Source organism: Aquarana catesbeiana, linkage group LG05 (genome assembly GCF_042186555.1).
Source record: "Aquarana catesbeiana isolate 2022-GZ linkage group LG05, ASM4218655v1, whole genome shotgun sequence".
NCBI lineage: Eukaryota > Metazoa > Chordata > Amphibia > Anura > Ranidae > Aquarana > Aquarana catesbeiana.
Window position 1 is genome coordinate 208,616,035 of NC_133328.1, and position 26,006 is coordinate 208,642,040.

The 26,006-nt window shown below is 40.3% G+C and overlaps 1 protein-coding gene across 1 annotated transcript in view; it reads left to right on the forward strand.

Moving 5' to 3' along the window:
• Positions 1–26,006, forward strand: part of TBX20 (T-box transcription factor 20) — a 69,712-nt gene that overhangs the window by 17,595 nt on the left and 26,111 nt on the right. Inside the window, exons 4-6 of the mRNA XM_073632684.1 lie at positions 17,644–17,752; positions 19,123–19,281; positions 22,858–22,934. Of these exons, the coding sequence (XP_073488785.1) occupies positions 17,644–17,752; positions 19,123–19,281; positions 22,858–22,934 (345 nt within the window). The remainder of the gene's footprint in view (positions 1–17,643; positions 17,753–19,122; positions 19,282–22,857; positions 22,935–26,006) is intronic.

The window sequence follows — 26,006 nt, forward strand, 5'->3', positions numbered from 1 at the left end:
GACATTTTGGACGATATCATGCTCCCGACTTTGTGGGAAAAGTTTGGGGATGGCCCCTTCCTGTTCCTACATGACTGCACACCAGTGCACAAAACAAGGTCCATGAGGACATGGATGAGCGAGTTTGGGGTGGAGGAACTTGACTGGCCTGCACAGAGTCTTGACCTCATCCCGATAGTACATCTTTGGGATGAATTAGAGCAGAGACTGTGATTCAGGCCTTCAGTGCCTGACCTCACAAGGAAGAATGGTCAAACATTCCCATAGACACTCTCCTAAACCTTGTGGACAGCCTTCCCAGAAGATTTGACGCTGTTATAACTGATGATTCTGGGACTCCAGGTGAAAGGTCTGCCTTTAGGCTCTGACTCCCAGTAGGAGGGTTTTTACATGTTTCCCAGCATCCTCTGTAGAGTGAGATAGATGAATAAATGGAGAATCCAGAAGCAAGAGAATGACCTTTACCCCATAACAAGTGCAGCTAATCTTAATCTACCCGTATCTACACAAAATCGTTCTTATATTATTCAGAAAATCGGCGCTTAAAACCTTCAGTGTTGGTGTCAGTGGCCAAAATAATAACCCCCACAATCTTTTGTCAGAGACCGTGATAATGATTCCCACAATGATGTCAGTGACTACAATAATATCCCCAAGCATTTTTGTCAGTGGCAGTACTATACCCACCACATTAATGGTCAGTGGCAATGCTGTTAAACCCCACCCACCCCACTCCTGCACTGGTGATAAGTTGCAGTACTAATTAGACTCTCTCCTAATGGTGGCCAGTGGCATTGCACTTTAAAATTCCTCCCAGTGGTGGTCAGTGAAAGTGTTTCTTACCCCTTCCACTGGTGGTCAGTAGCAATGAAACTTAACATCCCTGCAAAGGTGGTCAGTGGTTACCTACCTGATCACATGCTCTTGCCCCAATGCCTGTATTCCCCTTGTTGACAGAGATTACTCCACCCAAAAGCACAGTTTTAAAGGTAAACTGTTATAAACGAAACATAGAAGCTGCCAATGCTTCCTTCTTTTTTAAAAATGCATTTTTTCTGGCTGCTATGCTCACTCTTTGGCTTCAGTGCTTTAATGTAAATGTATAATGGTAATGGTTTTGTAAATATGTTTTTCATTTCTTGTGACCTGGACTAATAAATACAATTTTATATTTTCGTTTTAGTCAGTTAAAGTGGATGTAAACCTGATTCATGAAATTTGAGCTGGGCACATATATCTGCAGTGTTTTGTTTTCTCTCTTCAAAGCACTATGTCCCATAGCTGTCTTCTGCTCCTTTCTTCTGTTATCAGCCTGATAACTTCTGACAAGTTCTCAGTCACAAATGATAAAAGCAGCCTGAGTTTTGTGTTGGGGAGGATGCTATAAATAGATTAGCAGAGCCCTGAACTATTTAACGATCAGTTCTGAAAGTCTCTACCTATGAGGAGAGGGTGTGTGTGCCTTTCCTCCAATCAGCTGTCTTAGCTGTATGCCCAGGCTTCACTGCAGTGTTAACCAGAAAGAGAAACTGAACTTTCCAAACAGGATATATGATATATAAGATAAAGACAGCAGATATACAGCGTCCCACAAAAGTGAGTACACCCCTCACATTTTTGTAAATATTTGATTATATCTTTTCATTTGACAACACTGAACAAATTACACTATGCTACAATGTAAAGTAGTGAGTGTACAGCTTGTATAACAGTGTAAATTTACTGTCCCCTCAAAATAACTCAACACACAGCCATTAATGTCTAAACCGCTGGCAACAAAAGTGAGTACATCCCTAAGTGAAAATGTCCAAATTGGGCCCAATTAGCCGATTTCCCTCCCTGGTGTCATGTGACTCGTTAGTGTTACAAGATCTCAGGTGTGAATGGGGATCAGGTGTGTTAAATTTGGTGTTATCGCTCTCACTCTTTCATACTGGTCACTGGAAGTTCAACATGGCACCTCATGGCAAAGAACTTTCTGAGGCTCTGAAAAAAAGAATTTTTGCTCTACATAAAGATGGCTTAGGCTATAAGAAGATTGTCAAGACCCTAAAACTGAGCTGCAGCACAGTGGCTATACAGCAGTTTAACATGACAGGTTCCACTCAAAACAGGCCTCGCCATGGTCGACCAAAGAAGTTGAGTGCTTGTGCTCAGCATCATATCCAGAGGTTGGCTTTGGGAAATAGACGTATGAGTGCTGCCAGCTATGCTGCAGAGGTTGAAGGGGTGGGGGGGTCAGTCTGTCAGTACTCAGACCATACGCTGCACACTGCATGGCTGTTGTCCCAGAAGAAAGCCTCTTCTAAAGATGATGCACAAGAAAGCCCGCAAGCAGTTTGCTGAAGACAAGCAGACTAAGGACATGGATTACTGGAACCATGCCCTGTGGTCTGATGATACCAAGATGAACTTATGTGGTTCATATGGTGTCAAGCGTGTGTGGCGGCAACCAGTTGAGGAATACAAAGACAAGTGTGTCTTGCCTACAGTCAAGCATGATGGTGGGAGTGTCATGGTCTGGGGCTGCATGAGTGCTGCCGGCACTGGGAAGCTACAGTTCATTGAGGGAACCATGAATGCCAACATGTACTGTGACATACTGAAGCAGAGCATGATCCCCTCCCTTCAGAGACTGGGCCACAAGGCAGTATTCCAAGATAACAATCCCAAACACCCCTCCAAGATGACCAATGGCTTGCTAAAGAAGCTGAGGGTAAAGGTGATGGACTGGCCAAACATGTATCCAGACCTAAACCCTATTGAGCATCTGTGGGGCATCCTCAAACGGAAGGTGGAGGAGCGCAAGGTCTCTAACATCCACTAGCTCTGTGATGTCGTCATGGAGGAGTGGAAGAGGACTCCAGTGGCAACCTGTGAAGCTCTGGTGAACTCCATGTCCAAGCGGGTTAAGGCAATGCTGGAAAATAATGGTGGCAACACAAAATATTGACACTTGGGCCCAACTTGGACATTTTCAATTAGGGGTGTTGTGTGTGTGTTGAGTTATTTTGAGGGGACAGCAAATTTACACTGTTATACAAGCTGTACACTCACTACTTTACATTGTAGCAAAGTGTCCTTTCTTCAGTGTTGTCATATGAAAAGATTTAATAAAATATTTACAAAAATGTGAGGGGTGTACTCACTTTTGTGAGATACTGTACATGTAAAACTTATGTAGGGAGATTTGTTTCATCCCTGTGTATCATCTGAGGCTGTTCCCTTCACTGGGTACATGTGAGGGTTTACATCCACTTTGAGGCTGGGTTCACACCATCACCACATCCGTGTCAGAGCAGGGATCCAGTGCATCCTGGTTCACTGTTTCAGCTTCGATTTCAGCCTGACTTTTGGGCTGAACTCAGACCTGAAACAGACCAAAAGACGCACAGCGTTTTGTGCAAAACGCATTGGATCTGCTTAGGAGATATGTGAACCGGCTCCATAGAGAGCAGGTCAAAATCTCCTACTATTGGGAATTGGATGCAGAGAATCTGCATCCAATTCGCAATGATGTGAATCCAGCCTAAATATTTAGTTTTATCATTTTCAGCCAGCAGGAGGAGCTGTGTGCTTCATTTTATATGTATTCCAAGATAATATTATATGCATTGCTAAAAAAAGCTATTATTTTAAACAGCTTACTAGCACTAACTGTAATTTATACACAGAACAGAATGAGAGTGTGATCAGTTCACTTTAGTTATCCAATCATGCAAATGAGGCAGCTCCCTGTTTACATATTTTAAACGCACATGATTGGATAATTAAACTGAATATTCACACAATTTACTGTGTAAGGCTGGCTATACAATATACAATTCTCTTGTAGAATTTTCCTTTAGATTTACCAAAACCATATCATTGGAGGTCAAACCTAAACACTTTCAATTTGAGTGCGATCAGGCAAGCCTTTGTGCTACATAGCTGAATGTAAATCTAATGGAAATTGAAGAAGAAAATTGTATAATGTATGGCCAGCTTAAGGCAGGTGCAAATTTCTTTCCTGCAACCACAGGATTCCCCTATCAACACAGACAGCGGTGACAGGGGAATCCCTCCCGCCAAGGAATTGTCTGCTCCCGGTGGGCGCGGGCGGGAGAAACCATTCCCCTGCTAGGAGAAGACAGTGATTATCACTAGTGGCTATAGCAGCCTCTAGCGAAAATGGCAAGAGAATCTGGCAGGCTTGTTGTACCCAAATTGATCGATCGATCAACTTGGTACATTTAGCCTGCCCATACACAGTTCAAATCTCGGCCGGTTCCTGCTGAACCAGCCAAGATTTGAACCATGTATGGCTGGACTAACATTTACTGCTCATTTAGCAAATAAGCCTCAGTGAGGCAGAGAAGTGACTTACCCCCCACCCTCACATTTCTTGTCTTTCTGTTCAAATGGATGCATCTAAAGAGTCATTTTGGATAGAGACTGTCTGAAATGAAAAGGCTTCTGCTACATTAAAAAAGCAGGTATAAAACATGAGTTTAAAAGCACACACATTTATAGAAATTATAAAGTATAGGAACCATTATAGTTTTTTGTGTATTATAGTGTATCTAAACTCAAAACATTTAATATGTTGCAGTTTAGTGGTTTTTAGATGTGGTAGCTGCTGCATTTTTTCCCCACATTCCTTTAAAGCAGTTGTAAACCCCACTTTGTAATTTTTAAATACAGGTAAGTCTATAATAAGCCTTACCTGTAGGTAAAATATAGGAGATATTCACCCTGCGTACAGCCGCTGACGTCAGAGGTGCATGCGCTCTGTCGGTCCGACATACTGTGCGGGACCTTCAGAGCTTCTTGCTGGAACTGAGGGATCCCGCGCGCATGTGCGGGAGTGACGTCATCGCGGCTCTGGCCTCTCACAGCGCCGGAGCCTGCAATCCCAGGAGAAAGGACGGGAGAAGATGTTAGCCCTCTCAGTGGTGACTGAGCGCCGCTGAGAGTGCTTCGTTCTAAGGTGAGTATTTCATATTGTGCTAGTATGCAATGCATACTAGCACATTAGGCCATTGTCTTGCAGGGTTTTTTTTCAGCGGTTTACAACAGCTTTAATTTCTGCCAGTTACACACTTCCAGTTCTAGAGTGACAAAGATTGCTCACCCTTCTGTATCAGGCAACAGAAACAAGACAGGACCGATAATCAAATGCTTTCAATTGTATAGTTGACAGCCAAAAAAGGACCGAATAAGAGAAGCTCATTGTTAGGCTCATTGTTAGGTTTTACATATCCCTTTAAGTCACTGATATGTATATGTAAAAAAAAGTATGCTTTTGATTTTTTCTGTCCAGATCTGCTTCAGGTCACTAAAGCAGATAGCATTTATAGATAGAATTTAAATCCAGCAATGGCAACCCCAGTATTTCTCTCACCACAAATCACCTCACCTTAAATCGTTCCTAAAGGCAAAACTTTTTTTTTTCATTTTGGATAGAGTAATGCCGCGTACACACGGTCGAACTTTCTGACAGGAAAGTCCGACCGTGTGTATGCTCCATCGAACATTTGTTGTCGGAATTTCTGGCCACAAATGTTTGAGAGCAGGTTCTCAAATTTTCCGCCAACTTCACTTGTTGTCGGAAAGTCAGAGCGTGTGTACACAAGTCCGTCGCACAAAAGCTCACAAATGCTCTGAATCAAGCAGAAGGAGCCGCACTGGCTATTGAACTTCCTTTTTCTCAGCTTGTCGTACGTCTTGTACGTCACCGCGTTCTCACGTTTGGAATTTCCGACAATATTTGTGTGACCGTGTGTATGCAAGACAAGTTTGAGCCAACATCCTTCGGAAAAAAATCCACGGTTTTGTTGTCGGAATGTCCAATCGTGTGTACGTGGCATAAGGGTGGTTTATGATGCCTGTCAATTTCTGGGGTTTTTATTTTTGGGGGGGGGGTTGCCATTTGTGTCCCATTGAAGAGATTTTTCTTCACTTCCTGTCGTATAGCCAAAACAGGAGGTGAGCAGAAATCTCCCCAAAGGGAGGGAATCCCAGGCTGTCACAAGGGCCAGAACTCATGTCCCTATTGGAAGATTACCCTTTTATTCCTGTTCTGATGCCAACCCAAAATTATGGGATTTTCTTTTACTTTCACTTTCGATGAGAGACAAGACAAGGTGATTCTCCCTAAAGTTGGCACAGGCAGCAGTATTACAGATGTTCTAGTCCCTCTCCGCTCTATCCAAAATGAAAAAAAAAAAGGTTTACTTAGTTACACTATAAGTATTTATGTTGAATATCCTATGTTTCAGATTTGATTTACCAGTCTGTGGCTATTGCTGCTACAATAAACCAAACAAGGTTAAAATAAAAGAAATTATGCCATAATTATAATCCTAAATGAATTCAGATAACACTGTCATTAAAACCATTTCAGGTCTTAGAAAAGATATATTACACAGATTAAGCTCAAGAGTATTGGAATAATGCTATGAAAATAGCAAAATTGTGCAATAAAATATGATGAAGATTTACTTTAACATAAACAGCAGGCATTTCATGGTAATTATGTTTTAAAAGCACTTACAGTGAATTCAGTACATGGCTTATGTAGAAAAAGTTTGTTCTACAAAATATGTTGGTTCCACAATACGAATATATATTGACTGAGGAATATTATAGCACCACTCTAATAAAACAGGGTTGTAAGTATTTCCTAACTACTTTAAACAGATAAGAGACACTTAAATTATTTTATCCACTGTAAAGTTCAATTACACATGTGAAATGTATTCAAAAATACTTATACATGACCGTGTATGGCCCATGCAGCAGTTTAGTATAATAGCCAAAACTCAAATCCTCAACATTTTTCATTTTTTTACTGTACAGAAAAGATTTGCATTGTGTCTGTATTGATTTAAGAGGAACTCAAGTCTCTATCTCTCTCTCATTTTTTTTTTATGGCCTCTTACCTTTCTTTGTGGTGTTATTCACAATTTACATAATATTCTAGCCAGCCAATCCAGTGTTGTCCTGCTGTGATCTGCTGTGCCAGTGTTATGCAGCGTACACACGGTCGGACTTTTCGACCGGACTGGTCCGACGGACTTTCCAACGGACTTTTGACGGACTTCCGACGGACTTTTTAATGCACGGACTTGCCTACACACGATCACACCAAAGTCCGACGGATTTGGACGTGATGACGTACACCGGACTAAAATAAGGAAGTTGATAGCCAGTAGCCAATAGCTGCCCTAGCGTCGGTTTTTGTCCGTTGGACTAGCATACAGACGAGCGGATTACTGAGTCCGGCGGAGTTACGACGTAAAGATTTGAAGCATGTTCCAAATCTAAAGTCCGTCAGATTTTCGACTGGAAAAGTCCGCTGAAGGTCCGATAAAGCCCACACACGATCGGATTGTCCGCCGGACTCGGTCTGTCGGACCAGTCCGGTCAAAAAGTCCGCCCGTGTGTACGCGGCTTTACATGTCAGGTCCCACATCCATCACCATCTTTGTTGCTGGCATCATTGGGAGCCGACCAGATGTTTATGTAACCACCACTTTGATGGTTAGGTTATTGATATATAGTCCACTGCCACATCAGTTATGTGCATACTTATACTATTTACCCATCAAGCAATATTTGTTATGGTTTTCTCCCTTTGCTTCACATCCAGCACAGGGCTAAAATAATTTGACATGACTTAGTTAACTAGAGAAAAGTAAAGCTACTACAAAAGCAACCAGGCATAAATTATACCAGGAGTCTAGTAGTTTGCTGTATGCAAAAGTTGCACTTTAATTCCATTATTTCATAAACTAGCTCCGTGAATGCTTTTTGAATCTAGCGTTATAGTTTTATACAGCTCTTTCACCCTTAGTAAAAATGTATATTGTATGTTTTATAATGTATAACGTAAGAGAAAAGTTAGTGTAACCACTGAAAGGAACAAAATTATGTTGTCCATAAATGGCCCAATCCTGCATCGATCCAATATTGAAGATCTCCATGCAACCAAGCTGATCCTTTATTCTCAATGAGTTTAGAAAAGGAAATTCTTAACCACGCATGCACAATTAGACAATAATAAAAACATTACAGTTGATGGGCAGATGTCTCCCCACTTGTTGTTCTGCACCTTCTGTGCTGCAGCCGCCCCCAGAACCCCCCTTTTTCTTACCTGAGCCCGATCCAATCCAGGGATGTGCAAAAGTGCAGCAGCTCCAGCTGCTGATGCCCTCTTCATTGGACAAATCGATAACAGCAGGTGTCATTGGCTTCCGCTGCTGTCAATCAAAAGCTGTGACATGGGAGCGGGGGCGGAGCCGAGTTTCACTGTCTGTGTCAATGGACGCAGTAGCTGGACTCTGGAGCAAGCCTACATGGAAAGCACCATTTCGTGAAGGCACCTGGAGAAGAGGAGGGGCTTGGAGCGCCAGTGGGGCACCCCAAAAGAGGAGGATCAGGGCTACTCTGCACAAAACTATTGCAGAGCAGGTAAGTATAGGCATGTTTGTTATTTTTATTTTAAAAAAGGGAGGTTTTACAATTCCTTTGATTTGACAGGGCTGTGGCCCTGTGTGGCAGCTCTGATTGGCCTAACACTGTCACATGACTAAAACTTCCCATAGATGGATAGAGTTTTGAATGAAAAGTTTTAGGGGGGCGCATGCGCGCGAGCGAAGGAGATGGCTGCCTGATTCCTCCGCACCGCGCCATCGGAACTACTACACCGGCCGTATAGCGCACAGACGGAGCGGGGACACAGCACAACCACCTCCACGGCCACCGGAACAGCCCTGGACTCTGATGGTAATGTACCGATCAGGCAAGCTTAGACAAAAAACCTGGCAGCCTCAGAAAAATACCTCAGGCCCTGGCAAGGCTAAATCCAATATGGCGTCCGGACCTCCGTAGCCAGATGACGCCGCTCACATCTCAGATGAGAACCCTGAATCTCCCACAGACAGTTTGCAGCAATTCCCCACGGACCTTGTGAGCCCTCTCCCCTTAGACCCTGATAATCTCCTGGCAAAATTTAGTTCTATAGTGAGAGATGAAATCACTGTGGCCTCTCGCAAGCTTTCCTCTGACCTGGTGCGGGGCCTTAAAGAGATAGGCCACCGCACCAATCAATTAGAACAACGCATGGACCTAGCCACGACAGTGCTGGAGGGTCATGAAGAAGAGGTAGATAAACTATCAGCGGAGCTTGAGACCCTGAAAGATAAGTTGGAAGATGCAGAAAACAGGGCCCGCAGGGACAACCTACGCATCCGCGGTATCCCTGAGGCGGTGACAGACCTGCAGGACACAGCTACTGCTTTCTTCCAGGAATTGGCTCCGGAGATTCCAGTGGAGAGGTTAGAGTTCGATCGAATTCACAGATCCCTGGCCCCCAAGCCCACAGATGATCCCCCGAGAGACATAATCATAAAATTCCACTACTACCGCACTAAGGAGAAACTCCTACAAGCAGCAAGAGAGCAGCAACCCCTCTCCTTCCAAGGAAATTCCCTTCAACTATTTGCGGATCTGTCACCAGTCACAATCGCCAGACGGCGTGGCCTTAAACCATACCTGCAAATCCTACAAACCCAAGGGATTAAATACAGATGGGGGTTCCCGTTCAAGTTAACTTTCTCCCACTTGGGCCGCCAATTCCAGGCCACATCCCCAGCAGATTTGAGACGTCACTTTCAGGACCTGCAACTGGATCTCCCTTCCTCCCAGGTGGCGGCGGCGTCCTCCTCCTCCGGGCCGGGACCCCCCAGACCCTCCCGACAAAATTCTCAGCGTTCTCAAGCAGGATCCCAGGCTCTCCGAGATCTACAGTCTCAGAGGTTCCACAAGTCCAACAATGGATGAAGGTACTCTACTTCACTTGCTACTGTGATGTCACCTGACCCCCCCCTTCTCTTTTTTGTGCAGCCTGACCCCAGGTCGAGGTCGATTTATCCTATTTACTTTCTGACTTTTTACACCTGGATCATTTGAGAGTGTTTGGGACTGAACCAGCGCCTTTCACTGCAAATTGTTTGGTCCTCAGTTTTGGGGATTTAAGTGGACACCCCAATATGGTCCGCCCCACTAGTGAGATGGCGGTGAGGGGTGAGAATAGGTTAATTTAAGTTTGGCATGAAGACGAGGTCATAGGAGGACGCTCTCAACTATTTTTAATTTTTTTTCCCCTTTTCTATATATTATTATTTTTTTATTTTTTTATTTTCATTATTATTATTATCATTTTTCCATACTAACAGAAAGTTTATTGCAATATCCAGATATCTTTCAGGATTCGACATGCCGGGGGGAGGGCGAGGCCGTTGCTGCGGAGATGGCCCTTTCGGGTGTTTTGCAGCGGCACGGCTGGAGGCTCCCGCGCCCTCCTCCGCCGCCTCCATTTTTCGGGGGCGGTGGGGGGAGGGCGCGGAGGGGGTTAGGTCAATCCCCTTGTGGGTGTGGGGGTGTTGGGCCTTTTGAGCTCTCTCCTCCGGACCATAGGGGAATAGTTTTGGTTGAACTTTTATGTCTGTTTATGTTTTACCAGCACCTGTTTAGTAGAAACCTTTGCTTAAGTTGTGCTAATTGTTATTACTCTTATTATCTTTATAGTTTTCAATCGTCCTTAGTTTCTGTGCGCAAAATGTTTTAAACACTTATAATATTACATGATAGGCCGGTGGTCCCGACGGACCGATGCTCCCTCTAATGAGTCGGTGATTGACGGAGACGCCTGTCTCTGTCGACGTCCTACTCGAACGTGGGTCTTACAACCCACAAATTAATGCAATTAAGATATTATTGCTTACTCTACTTCAAGCTCTTCTTACTACATTTATCCTACTTGCCTTACTTTCTTTCTACTACCTTCTTCTTGTCCCTCCTCCTCGTCCCACTCTCCCCAGGTCCGTGGGGTGTCCGGTTGTGAACCTAGATAGGAAAATTCCCTGGTTTTATGTCTCTTAATTGGCTCTCCCTGAATGTTCAGGGTATGAATTCCCCCCAAAAAAGGGTCAAGATCTTCAAATATCTTAAACAACAAAAAATAGATATAGCTTGTTTGCAAGAAACCCATTTCTCTTCCACTTCATGCCCCAAATATTTTGCAGCTTATTACCCGCAGGTTTTTCTGGCCAATGCTTCCACTAAACACAGGGGTGTTCTGATCGCCATAAGCAAAACGGTCCCATTTATTTGCAGTAAACAAATATCCGACCCAAACAGCAGGTATCTACTTCTGCAGGGCACTGTTCAAGATAACGAAGTGACAATTTTGACTTACTATGCCCCAAATGTAAATCCAGGGCCCTTTCTTTCCCATGTCTGCTCCCTGTTACGATCCCACCAAAGAGGCACCCTCCTGCTGGCGGGGGACTCTAATGTAACTCTGAATCTCTCTCTTGACAAATATCCATCGGACCATAAAACCCCTTTTCCGGCCGCCAAATCTTTTTCACAGTCACTAAAAACTCATGATTTAATAGATATATGGCGAGAGCTTCATCCTCTGGGTAGGGACTACACTCATTATTCCCATCCCCATCATTTGCATTCTAGGATTGACCATATGCTTGTTCTTCGCAAACACCTTCCCTTAATAGAATCAATCTCAATCCTCACAGTCCCTTGGTCGGATCATGATCCTATCCTGACGGTCTGTCACTCTCTTCTAAGTAAACCACAATTTTCTCCCTGGGTGATGAATGATTCTCTTCTATCATACAAAGAGATCCTTACTGACATTCATGCCGCTTCCGTTGAATATTTTCAAATTAATACAGGCACAGTATCATCCCCAGTTACACTCTGGGAAGCATATAAAGCTGTTCTCAGGGGCCATGTAATCCGTATAGCATCTAGACGCAAAAGAGAGAGGGCAAAAATTTGACGCAATCTCGAATTAAAGTTAGAGGCTGCGTCCACATCTTTCAAACAATCACCTACCCCTGCTAACCGCACACTTCTAGATAAAGCTTGCACAGAACTAGATTTATGCCTAACGGAGGAAGCAGAAAGGACCTTACGTTGGGCCCGACAGAATTGGTACATTAAAGCAAATAAGCCAAACGCAATGTTAGCTAAGGGAGTACGTACCTTTACCCCGAAATTTACCCCCATTACTCTTCGCACCCGTCATAATGTCCTAACTGGTAATCCTCAGCGAGTCCTGGAAGAATTCAGGTATCGCCTTACTAAACTTTACTCAGAACCAGACCACCTCAAGGCCTTGATTCCTTTCTCACAAACTTATCTCTACCTTCTTTATCTGAAACTCATACAGCTTTGATGGACCGTGACATTCAGGTTTCGGAAGTTCTTCAGTGTATAAAAGAGTTGAAGGTAGGTAAAAGACCTGGTCCGGACGGCTTTACGGTCCTTTATTATCGGAAAATGGCAGAAGTCGTGGCCCCCTATTTAACTAAGATGTATAATTCTGTTAAAAATGGTAGCTCCTTTACGTCCAATCTCTTGACGGCCAATATTGTCACGATACCAAAACCTGATAAAGATCATTCATCGTGGGCTAATTTCCGTCCAATATCCCTAATTAATATCGACATGAAAATCTTAACAAAGATTCTAGCCACCCGCCTCAATTCCTTCCTCCCACGTTTAATAAAGAAAGATCAAGTAGGCTTTGTTCCAAGGAGACAGGCAGGTGATGCTATTAGGCGTCTCTTGCAAATACAACATATTGCTCATAACAGGTCCCTAGAAACGATGTTTTTGTCACTGGACATTAACAAAGCTTTTGACACACTGTCATGGCCCTACCTAACACAAACACTTAAACATTTTAGATTTGGCTCCTGTTTCATGCGGTGGGTCTCGGCTATCTATAACTCCCCCCAAGCGAAAGTGAAGTACTATGGGTTTGAATCAAATACCTTCCCTATCAGAAGGGGCACTCGTCAGGGATGCCCGCTGTCTCCACTATTATTCATTCTAGCGCTCGAACCCCTGGCGGAAGCCATTAGATCCCATCCGGATATTGCAGGCGTAGAGATATCGGGCACCTCACATAAACTGTCAATGTTCGCGGACGACATTTTACTCACCATAACTAAGCCGAGACTCACCCTGCCTAATTTACTAGCTCTTCTGGACACTTTTGCTACCTTGTCGGGTTTATGTGTTAACTCTGCAAAATCAAAGGCAATGTCGATTAATCTCCGCCCACTGAAATAACGACCCTTAAGTCATGCTTTTCTTTCCAATGGTTAAACTCGTTACCCTACCTAGGTATTCAACTTACCCCAAATTATTCGGGCCTATATCAAGCTAACTTTCCCTTATTGTTTAGTAAACTTGCAGGTATGCTCTCCTCGTGGTCTAACCTTCCGTTATCCTGGTTTGGCAGGATTGCGACCATCTGTATGTCTTATCTCCCAAAACTGCTTTATTATTTTAGGGCTTTACTGGTTCAGGTCCCCTCTCATATACTCCGTATTCATCAGCGCAAAATTAGGCAGTTCATATGGGGCTCCAAGAAACCTAGAATCAAGAAGCAGGTACTTTTTGCTTGTAAGATTAATGGGGGTCTATCAGTACCCAACCTACAGGCATATTACATAGCAGCAGCTATAGCACCATTATCCCATCTTCATGAAAAACAACAAATGCTGCTATGGGCCACGATGGACATGGTAGACTCACACCCGATACCTCTAGCCTCCCTCCCATGGCTTCCTCAGACATACCGCCCAAATAATATAGGTCCATGCTTGGCACACTCAATACGATTATGGGACTCAGTCAAATACTCAGCAGGTCTCATCTCTCCACATCTTCCTCTACTTTCTTTTCTTCACTGTCCATTGTTTCCGCCAGGAACTGATAACCCACAGCAATTCCGGTGGTGGTCTGAAAATGGCTTCATGGATGTACACTCCTTGCTTTCCCCAACTAGAATTATAACATTCGCAGCCTTACGCTCTTCCCACAATATCCCTCTTAGAGAACATTTTAGATACACACAAATAAGACACTTTCTCCAATCCCTCATAAAATCACAAACTACCCCTTACACACTAACCCCATTTGAAAGTCTTTGCAGATCACGACCCCAATCCTCGGGTCTGATTTCATTAATTTATGCAGCCATTATTGGCTCCACAAAACCACCTTTAAGACCATATCATCTCCAGTGGGAGGCAGAATTAGGAAAAAGGTTGGACCCGGAGGATTGGCAGGTCATGACTATTGCATTGTCCAAAAGCTCCAGGAATGTTCTCTTCTTGGAAAATGCATACAAAGTACTATACAGATGGTACTATACTCCAGCCAGACTGGCGAGTTTTATCCCATCATATTCCCCTTTATGTTTCCGAGGGTGTTTGCAAGAAGGCACGATGGCACACATTTGGTGGAGGTGTCCCAGGGCATGCAGACTGTGGATCAGGGTTTATGCACTCCTTCGAAGTCTTTTCAACACTAATATAAAGAGGGACCCATTTGAGGCCATCCTGGGGAAACCAATCACTGAATTGTTGCGACCGGAACGCCAACTGGCATCCCATATATTTACTGCAACTAAATTAACTATTGCAAAAGCTTGGAAAACCCCAGTTCTTAGTTTTGAAGCGGTAAAAAAACACGTTAATGACATCATGGTCAACGAAAAACTGACTGCAATATTATCTGATAAGCATGATAAATTTCTTCGGACATGGCAGCCTTGGGTGAATTATGCCCACCCCTCTAGATTTGATTCTATGCTACTCTCATTGTAGTGGGTTTCCACCCCTTCACCCCGCGGACCCCCCCCCTCCCCTCTACCACTTTTCCTCTCCCTTCATACTCTCTCCTTTGTTTCCCCCCCATCTTTTCTACTCTATATACCTATTATAGCTCTTCTCTGCTCCTTTCTTCTCCAACATTCTCTGGCTCCCCTTTTTTTTCAGCCTCTGACCCACGGGCTTATTCCTGACTGGGACAGAGTATAAGATGACATTATCATATGAACACGTATTGTCACTATAGAGATTTGTTCATTACTTTATGATCAGATAATACGTTCATTTAGGCATCATACAATACATTACTTTACATATCGCTAATGTTATGTAATTTGAGACTAGTCATTAAGCCTATGTAAGCATGTCACTGTACTATGTTCATTTATGTGTTCTTTTTGTTTCTGTATTATTAATGGTCTTTCTATTCAATAAACCTTTTGTACAAGAAAAGCTTTAGGAAAAGTCTTAGAAAAATTAGTACAGAAATTCTCAGAACCATTGAATGTCATTCAAAAGATTTTGTTTGCTTTTAACATTTTATTTTGGAATGAATGGACTTTACCAAATGAAAACCACCTACACTATTAGAAATTCGTTCATTCAAAATAAAATTATCCATCCTGCTCCTTTAAATTTTCTCGTCATTGTGGTTGAAAAGGAATGTCAATTTGACCCACTATGATTATAAAAAGAACAAACTTCCTTAGAACCTTCTTTTCCTAAATATTTTTAATTGAAATTTTACACATGTTTGGCCAGCTTAAAGCGGAGCTCCAGTCAGTTTTTTTTTTTGCTCTCATAAGCACCCCCGTGATAGTCGCAGCTTACCTAATGCAATCTGGCATGTGCTGTATATGTAATCATTTCAGTTATTTATTTATCCATTGTACTCCACCCTCTGTAACACGCAAGCTCCCATCTTCAGTGTGGGCATTTGAAGCCCACTCAGAGTTTCTTCTGTGATACGGTGAAACTGGCTACCCAGCATGCACCTCCCGATCTCGTGCCTGTGCAGTGTGTACAAAGCGTGGCACACTCCTATTGCAGGTTGCCGTAGCAATGGCGGCGCAACAGAGGAAGTTCCTGCCCCGTTGTTATGGCAAACTGTCAGTCAATTTACCCACTGACTTATGAGATCAATGGCACTTATATCCCAGGAGCCAATGGGAGGCAGAATATGACGTGCCTCACTGTAGCGAGGTACGACAGAGGTGGAGATCTTTATTAACCCTACAAGTAATATACTTTGAAAAAAAACCATTCCCAACATTAATGCCATTGTGTTCAGCAATGCCAAATTTCAAAAATAGGGTGGAACTCCGCTTTAAGTCACATGCTCCTCCATACCTAAAAGTGCCAGATATCTCCTTTGGCTTCTGAAGCAGTGGGGTGGGGCAAAGCAAAAGAAATGTAAGTACAGGTGCATTTAAGAAAAATTTGAGTTTCAACAAAAAGTTCATTTATTTCAGTAATTCAATTCAAAAAGTGAAACTCATATGTTATATACATTAATTACACACAGAGTGATACATTTCAAGCATTTCTTTTTTTTTTTTAATTTGGATGATTATGGCTTACAGCTAGTGAAATCCCAAAATTCTGTATCTCAGAAAATTAGAATATTACATAAGACCAATAAAAAAAAGGATTTTTAATACAGAAATGTTGGCTTACTAAAAAGTATGTCCATTTACAGTCCATGATGATATGGGAAGCCATGTCATCTGCTGGTGTTGGTCCACTGTGTTTTACCAAGTCCAAAGTCAATGCGGCCCTCTACCAGGAATTTCTAGAGCACTTCATGCTTCCCTCTGCTGACCATCTATATGGAGATACTGATTTAATTTTCCAGCAGGACTTGGCACCTGCCCACACTGCCAAAAGTACCAATATCTGGTTTAATGATCATGGTTTCACTGTGCTTGATTGGCCAGCAAACTCGCCTGACCTAAACCCCATAGAGAATCTGTCAAGACGAAGATGAGAGACACCAGACCCAACAATGCAGATGAGCTGAAGGTCGCTATCAAAGCAACCTGGGCTTCCATAACACCTCAGCAGTGCCACAGGCTGATCCCCTCCATGCCATGCTGCATTGATGCAGTAATTCATGCAAAAGAAGCCCTGACCTAGTATTGAGTTCATACAATACTGTACATGGACATACTTTTCAGTAAGCCAACATTTCTGTATTAAAAATCCTTTTTTTTATTGGTCTTATGTATTATTCAAATTTTCTGAGATACTGAATTTTGGGTTTTCACTAGCTGTAATCATCAAAATTAAAAAAAAAGAAATGCTTGAAACATATCACACTGTGTAATGAATCTATATAATATATGAGTTGAATTTTTGAATTGAATTACTGAAATAAATTAACTTTTTGATGATATTTTAATTTTAGAGATGTACCTGTATATACTGCTGAGGACAGGAAGAGCGTATTAAAGCATTTTTTGCTTTAATTTTTATTTATTTATGTAAATTTAGCACAACTATTTGTTTGCTGGATTTATTTATGATCAATTACTGATAATCTGTACCTGTAAATCATAGAAAGCAATAAGCAAGCTATAAATAAATATTCCTGAACTAAAAACATTCTGCATGGAAGAAAACTATTAGGAAAGAATAAACTATCAAGAAAGAAAGAAAACTATCAAGGAAAATATTTTAAAAAACCTGTCCGCATAAATGTTTGAAAGCTTTAATTTGTGAAAATGGGCTGCCCAAACTTTTGCATATGCTACATTTTATTTTTGTTTTGAATTTAGATAAAATAAAATATTCATTGCTGATTACATTTTTGCAAAAAAAAAAAAATAAGTTTTTTTTTTTACTGCATGCAAAAAGGTTTCAGTAATTCATAAAATTTGAAAGAAATATATTTTTTTAAAAAGCTAATGATGATTATTAACTATTTATTTTCTATTTTATCAACTAGATTATATGTGCATCCTGATTCCCCATTCACTGGGGAACAGCTACTGAAGCAAATGGTTTCTTTTGAGAAAGTCAAGCTCACAAACAATGAACTGGACCAGCATGGGCATGTAAGTGTGTACATACTGATAGAAGGTCATATACAGTGCATACACCAAAATAACACCAGCGCCATCCCAGAGGATTGCATTACTCACCCAACCACAAGTGTTTGAACAGATAAAAAATTGGAGAGGATAGAGGTATTCATGTGTGATATGATTAGAGGAAGACGCATGCACAGCTTTTTAAGCAACAGAGATAGTAGAGTGTCTTGTTAATTGTCAAACATTCAGCACATATGTCTATAGTATTTGTAGTGTTAACGCAGATATTCTTAATGTGCTGTGTTTTATGTTTAGCTTTCCACGCTGCCAACAAAAAGATATTACAAAACCCTTGGAATTCCTGAAAAACAGACCATAAAACATATGTGCATGCACATACACATACACCTTATGGTCTAATATTTAGATATTCTTTTGGTTTTTATTATTTGTTATTCTGTCATTAAGATTTCCAAACCGAAGATAGGATATACTCAATAATTACTCTTTGTACCATATTACCCTTAAACCAATTCTGGCTCACAAAAACAGTGCAAATTCAGTAAATCTGGATAGTGAGTTTGTAGGTAATGACTGAGCTCCTGCCACAGAATTTTAAATCACATCTTTCATTCCAAATTTTAGGTCACAGCTCATTTTGACCATAATGCACTGTTTTTCCTAATGCCATTCTTTTTTTTTCCATATTACTGAAGACATTTTGGCAAAATCATTTGCCCAGTGTCAGGTGCCTTCAGATATTTAACAGACTTGCTTTTGTTATATTTGTCGTTTTTATGGTGTGATCTTCCAACCTGCCTGCAGCCTGTGTTCCCTCTGTTTTATATGCCACAGTGGAGACCATTTTTGTATCAGAAGCCAGGGGGCTATGATGAAAATTCTGAATATCTCACACAATTAAAGACACTTAGGGCTATTTTTATTTTGTTGTTTGGCACTCATTTGTATGTCTATACTTTGAGTTGCTTCCAAGTACCAATTGAAGGAGGCTTGAGTGTTTGAGAGCTGTCTCACCAGAACCAGTGAGCTTGTTTGATGAATTCCTTGTGTTTGTACCATTGGAAATTCCAGAGCTTTTTATTGTGCGTTTTTGGAGTACATACTCTTGTGGGATCAACAGTCTAGCGCTCACAAGCAGTATATGAAGAATTCACTAGGGGCATCATACACATGCACATGATGCCACTTTGACACAATGAAATTGTACAACTCCTCTGGCCACCGCTTGTCAAACAGACCTGAAAAGATGTGCTGGATGCCCCAGGCTTGCATGTATTCCAAAAAAGATGAATAATGACTGAAACAGATTTGTCAACTTTTTTAAATTTGCGCAATATCGAAACACATTTTTACATTTAGTATTGGTCTTTTAGATTATTCTGAATTCAATGCACAAGTACCAGCCAAGGGTCCATATTATCAAGAAGAAGGACCACACTGCATCTCTACTGAATTTAAAATCAGAAGAATTTAGGACATTTATCTTTCAGGAAACAGTTTTTACTGCTGTCACAGCCTATCAAAACCAACTGGTAAGTTCATCGTCATACAAAAATGAGGAAGTGATTACTCTTATATGATACAGCTCTCATCATATACACAATTACTATGATATCAAGATCAAAGATTTTTTTGCAGGTAGTGCTAAAAAGAAGCAATTAATAGCCAATGTTTTTAAGTTTAATTTCTTCTTAGTGCTCCTTTATCAGTAATGAAGTCATGTCAAAGCATATTACAAATATCTATTGGTGTAATTAATGAATGTTGGAGAAAAAGCAAGCAAATTGCCATGGATAAAAATACAGCTATTCATAAATCATTTGAATAAGTACATTTTCCGCCTTTTCACTTCTGTTGCTAAGGGTATGATTCAATTTACTTTGTCATTATTAGATAAAGGATAAACACATTACATTTTCAACAAACTATCTCATAATTTTGGATTTAAAGGTCAGGTTTCAATCCAAGTAGTCAAACCACTATGACAGAGTTGACGCGCAGGTCAAATGACATGCTCAGAGATGTCTTTTGATAGATATTTATATTTATTGCTGTCTGTTAGCCAAGCCATATGTAGCCCATGTTTCCAGCTTTTACAAACATACCTAATAAGGCCTATTTTTTTAAATAAAATTCTTCAAAAATATATAAAATATACTTTCAACATGCAAACCTTATTTAGATTTCCAACGTGTTCATCAAAAGCTTTAACAATCCATTTTATCCTGTTTATATATATTTTATGTTTATTATAAATTATGATTAAAAAATGGATTGAAGGTTACACAAAATATTAAACAGAATTACCAAATTATTTATGGATTGCATTTACATTTGAAATCATATGTAAATGGATATTCTGTCACAAATCCAAAGTTCAAATACACTAACAAACTCTTTAAAAGTAAATATATATGAGTTATGAACCCACAAAAAAGACCCAAACTACATAATATTAGATGTAAGCAGAATGCTAAAGTAAGTGAAATGATCTCGGGCATTTGGCATGTCCTGCTGTAAAGTGACACAAAAACACTTCAGTGAGCAAAAAGAATGCTTTATATATTAATAGAATAATTAAAGTATACTTAAACCCAAGAAAAAAATGTAATATGTTGTAGCAAAGCAAGTACAGCACAATTCCTGTTCATTGTACCAAACTGATATCTCAAACAATGTTATCAGCCTTCCCAGCTATTTTCTGGAACTACAAGCACTCCTCTCTCCATATAATGGAGATAAGAAAATGAGATGCTTTTAGTCCAAATCAGAAGAACAGCATAGGGTATCAAAACTGCTCCTCCATTGATACAGTACAGTGAGCAAGTGTTGTTAAAAAGAAAACCAACACTAAGGGGAGAACCTCTGGGGCAATCAAAGATGCAAAAGGATCTGTGGGTCCTAGTAGATGACCGATTCAGCAGTAGCATGCAATGCCGAGCTGCAGCAAGCAAGGCCATCAGACTATTAGTGTACATTAAAAAATCAAGAGATAAAACATCAAGAGATAAAACTATAATTCTACCACTTTACAAGACCCTGGTTCGGCCACATCTTAAAGCGGGGTTCCACCCAAATTTTGAACAATATCTGTATGTATTCTCTTTCTTGCCTAGATGCTGACATGCCGTTTAAAAAAATTTAAATCGCCATAATTACCTTTTATTTTTCTATTCTTCTTTGCACTTCCTGGTTCTCCTCCCGTGGGAGTAGGCGTGTTTCTAGCCTCTCCCAGACTCCTGGGAGCTAGTCTCAGGCTTCCCAGGATGCCACTGAGCATGTGCGGGAACGAGTGGTGAATGCTGGGAGCACAGCATTCACCACATCCAGGAAATAAATGCTTGTGGGCTTCAAATGCCCACAATGAAGATGGAAACCGCCTGCAGTGAATAATATAAGTTATTCTTTCCGACGAAATCTGACACAGGCGGACATATTACACACAATATGTCAGTATGTAATGCTGAGAAGAAAAGTTTGTGAATGAACTCAAAAAAAAAAAAACGATAGATAGGTGGACCCCCGCTTTAAGTATGCTGTCCAATTCTGATCACCAATCCTCAGGAAGGATGTCATTGAACTGGAGAGAGTCCAGAGAAGGGCAACAAAGTTAACAAATGGGCTGGAGGACCTCAGATATGAGGAAGAACCACAAAAATTTAACTTATTCTCCCTAGAGAAGTGACGCTTAAAAGGGGATATGACAGAAATATACAAAATTTTAAATATGGACTGTATAACATTGGGGTAAAACTTTTTAATCTTAGCTCTCTAAAAGAAGACACGCAGCCACACAATGAAGTTGGTTCAATCTTAAACTGTGTAAGGGTTTTTTACTGTTAGTCTGGTAAAGATGTGGAATTCCCTTCCACAGTTGGTGGTGTAAGCGGGAAGTGTGGAAAAGGTCATAAAGCTTTTAAATGTGTTTCTTTGTAAACACAATGTATAGGGTTATGAAAAACAGTAGTCACACACACACTCAGGTTGAAGTGGATGGACCGATGTCTTTGTTCAGCCTTATCAACTATGTAACCACTGTATGTAATATAGCAGTCACCACATCTAAAGAACTGGTAAGCTTCAAGATATTACATTTCATTTTTGGTTTTAGATTTTCTTTAAATGTAAAATATATTTGATAGATGATCAACAGCACAAAACCATATTACAGCATCACACCAACAGGTCCCTAAAGAAGGACACAAGGGGACCAATAAAAAATAACATAATCAGTACATCGATTTTATTATCTCTGCATCCAAGAATTCAGTAGAACATATGCAGTATAAATGTGTAATACAGTAAATTCACATTTCTCCATGGTTTATCTCTTTATAAATGCTGCACGTACAGTACAGGAAAATATATGTTGCTGCTGCTGCTGAGCTCCACTGCTGAAATGAAATCCCAAGCAGCATCTTCATCCCTGCCCAGTTCTTTTTTTCTGGGCCACAGATACCCCCTTCATGTTAAAATTATTAGCAGGGGGTGAGTGTTTTCCGTAATTTAGCACAAGAATTTCAGTGCATCAGAGGCACCATGTTATTTGCTCAAACAGAAAGTTAAGAGGACACAGGATTTCTGTCCGATCAACGGATAATTTTAAGCACTTGGTGTGTTTTTAAACATGGAGAAATGTGCATGCGTTGCAAAAACTTACAGCGATTTTTTTAATTTCTATTTTGTTTTCAACATTTTACCTGGGTTAGTAGTGGTCATACTGCTATTTAGGTCTGTATATTACAATGTTCATAGGGTAACTAAATCATACAACCTATGATTTTCATAGTAACAAAATAATTGTTAGATTTCATTTTACCTCATTTACCTGAATTGTAGACACTTGGACATTTGCTTTTCTTATATTTAGAATAAATATTAGTCTCCTAGAATGGAAAGCCTTAACAATAGTTTTACAAGGGCATAAAAAACAGTTATAAAATGTTGCAGGCTTACACAAAAAGAAGAATGTAGTATTTCTAAGAGATAATGACAGGGGAAAAAATAGTGGGAGTTTGTGATTTTATGAGGGTTAATTGTTTGTAGGATGGTTGGGAGTGGTGCCGATGTGTCAAACTTGGAGCCATTGTGTGGCCTTGTCTTTATAGATAACCAAACTGAAAATTGACAGTAACCCTTTTGCCAAAGGATTCCGGGACTCCTCCAGGCTCACTGATATTGAGAGGTAATTGGAACTGCATGCTTACATATATGATAAGATAAAGTAATGGTAGTCTATGTTTTTTTTCTTTGCATTGTTCAAAACTACAAGTTTAGAAATTATACACATATTTACTCATTATCATTTCCACTTTCCTTTTTAAATTTAGTAATTACAAAAGGATATTTAAAATTAATTATTCAATCTTACAATTTACAATTATTTAGAATTTAAACGTGAAAATGTATATACTGTGTGTGTGTATATGTGAATATATATATATATATATATATATATATAAAAAGGGGGAAAACATGCTGGCACTGAAAGCTGCCAGCAAAAACAGTCAGAGATACTGTGCAATACAACTTAAAACACAATATGCAGCACTAATAGTAATATTTATACATAAAGTCCCGAAATTATGTGGTCATTCAAAACAGTCCAATAATAAGAAAAATTCTGTGCAATCGTAACAGTGGTTCCGGTCATAGAAACAATAATGATCCAATTTCATTGCGTGATCCACCACCAATGTAAAATGGACTCTTACCGGAGTTGAAGGACTCTATTATGGAGTCAATCGCGCCTAGTACATATATCAAGCATCTAGGAATTATATATCATCCAGGAACATCTTAACGAATAACATAAAATCCGGGTACATCTCAATGGATTTGGTGAAATATCCATGAAGACAACCCATTTCACTATATCCATTGAGATGTACCCGGATTTTATGTGATTCATTAAGATGTTATCAAGCATCCTAGATGCTTGATATATGTGGATACACTATACTAGGCGCAATTGACTCCTAGATGCTTGAAATATGTGGATACACTATACTAAGCACAATTGACTCTGTAACAGAGTCCTTCAACTTCAGTAAGAGTCCATCTTACATTGGTGGTGGATCACAAGGTGGAATTTGATCACTATTGTTTCTATGGCCGGAAACATTGTCACGATTGCATTGAATTTTTCTTCTTTTTGCACTGTTTTAAATTACCACATATTCTCTGCAATTTATGTATAAATATTACTATTAGCGCTGCATATTTTGTGTTTTAATATATATACATATATATATATTTTGTGTTCTGTGTTGTGTTAAAAAAAATTCTCTCGTCCTGAAAAATATTAGCCCATTTCAACAGGTTTAGGGCTGATAACAACAGAATACAAAGTGTTTAGACCCATGCAGTCCTGTTCGTTACCTGCAAGTGTGTTATCAGTGGCCTGGTATTTAAGGAAGGGGTCCAAAAAATGTAGAGGTGTCCCATTTATAGCTGGGGGAATCAAAGTGGGTAGATGATGGGTAGCTAAGGTATATGTAAACCCTGACAATAAATTTAGCTTATTTGCCCCGTTTAGTGTTAAATATAGCATGGAAAGTGTTTTTGTTTTTTAATCTGATAATTGCAAAAAATACCTGTAGATCTTGTCAGAAATTCAGAGATGTCCTGTGTCTTGTTCATTCATCTTGTGTTATCTCAAGGACTCCTCCCAGTTCCTGTCTTGGACTACAGAAATAGTAATCTTTATGTTAGCTGAGGAAGGGAGAGGGATTCAGTAGTTTTACAACAGACCACAGGACAGCACTGGCACTATGCCTTGTTTTTTCACTCAAGAAATAGGCATGTGGTATCAGTCCATAAGAGGCATTTAGGAGCTTAATGCATTTGTGGCAAATCAACAGGTATTTACCTGTACATTCAGAGGTTTAAATGACTATATTCTAGAAGAGTCATTTTATGGCAATTTCTGGACCCTAAACAGAGGCCTAGGAAAATGGTAATTTTAGTTCTGTATCTGGAGAGCCTAATCACAAAACCTCAAAAAAATAGGGATTAATGGAAGTATTGTAATTTTACAACAAATTTGCTGGAATCTAAAAGCATTATTATGTGGGCAGTTTTCGTACTATAGATATTTTCTAAGTAAAGGGGAAAAAATTAATCATTTGTCATATTAACATCAAAGGTCAGTATTTCGTTTTATTCATTGTATTAAAAAAAGGTCAGTAACTAAAACATTCAGTAAACTGAGATTTGAAAAAGGTCATAACAAGTATCTTTCAAACCATGAACATTTGGGGAAAATTGCTATACTATTTTGGGACCAGAACATAGAAAATAGTACAGTTTGTTTAATCAGGAAATACATAGATATATATATATATATATATATATATATATATATATATATATATATATATATATATATATATATACGCATTATTTGCAGCTGCAAAAGCATTTTGCACTTAAGCCTAGTACACACAGGCCAAATGTTGGGCCAATGGCTGAGAGCGCTAACTGGAGTGTTGGCGGGGGGGGGGTCGTTTTCCTGTCAGAACACAATAGCTCACCTGGGGAGATCACTGTACTAACGTTGGATCGTTAGTACAGCGGCTCTGACCTGAGCTGTCAACCCGGCGGGTTGAACAAAAAAACCTGATAGTGTCTACTAGGCTTAACTCTGCTTGGTTCTAGATTCCACTTTGAATATTATCTGCTATGGTGTTATAAGGGAAGATTTACGGAAAGTAGGGACTGTTCAGTATGCAAAGTGAAAGTGGTTGTAAACTCTCCCCCACAACCTTGTCCCATGTAAATCAGCATTAAAAACCCTAATGAACATTGCTTGTAGATATCTCCTTACTTGCTTAGTATTGTTGTAATCCTTTTTGTTCTTTAGAATGATGTCACCGAGCATGCTCTTATCTCCCCTGATTTATGGCACACTCTGTGTGCTCGTCTGTCTATTATCATGACTTCCTACGGCACAACACTGAAATCCCACGAGACTGCATAATCACTCAGAGCTTCCTACTACACCCCATGTGACCATGTGACATCACATGGAGTCTAAACCTGGGCATCGGACAGCATTACTGCAGTCTTATCAGCTGAAGCTGATAAGACTGACATAGGTAAACACTAGATAATTGGCACAAGTAAATACTATAAAATAAAACAAGTCAGCTATGAGCAGCGAAGCAGGGTTGCCATAGAAACGTTGGATTGAGAAGGGGGCTTGGTTAACAGTACAGGAAGTGCTCAATGTAAGGGCGGAAATACAGTCTACTGT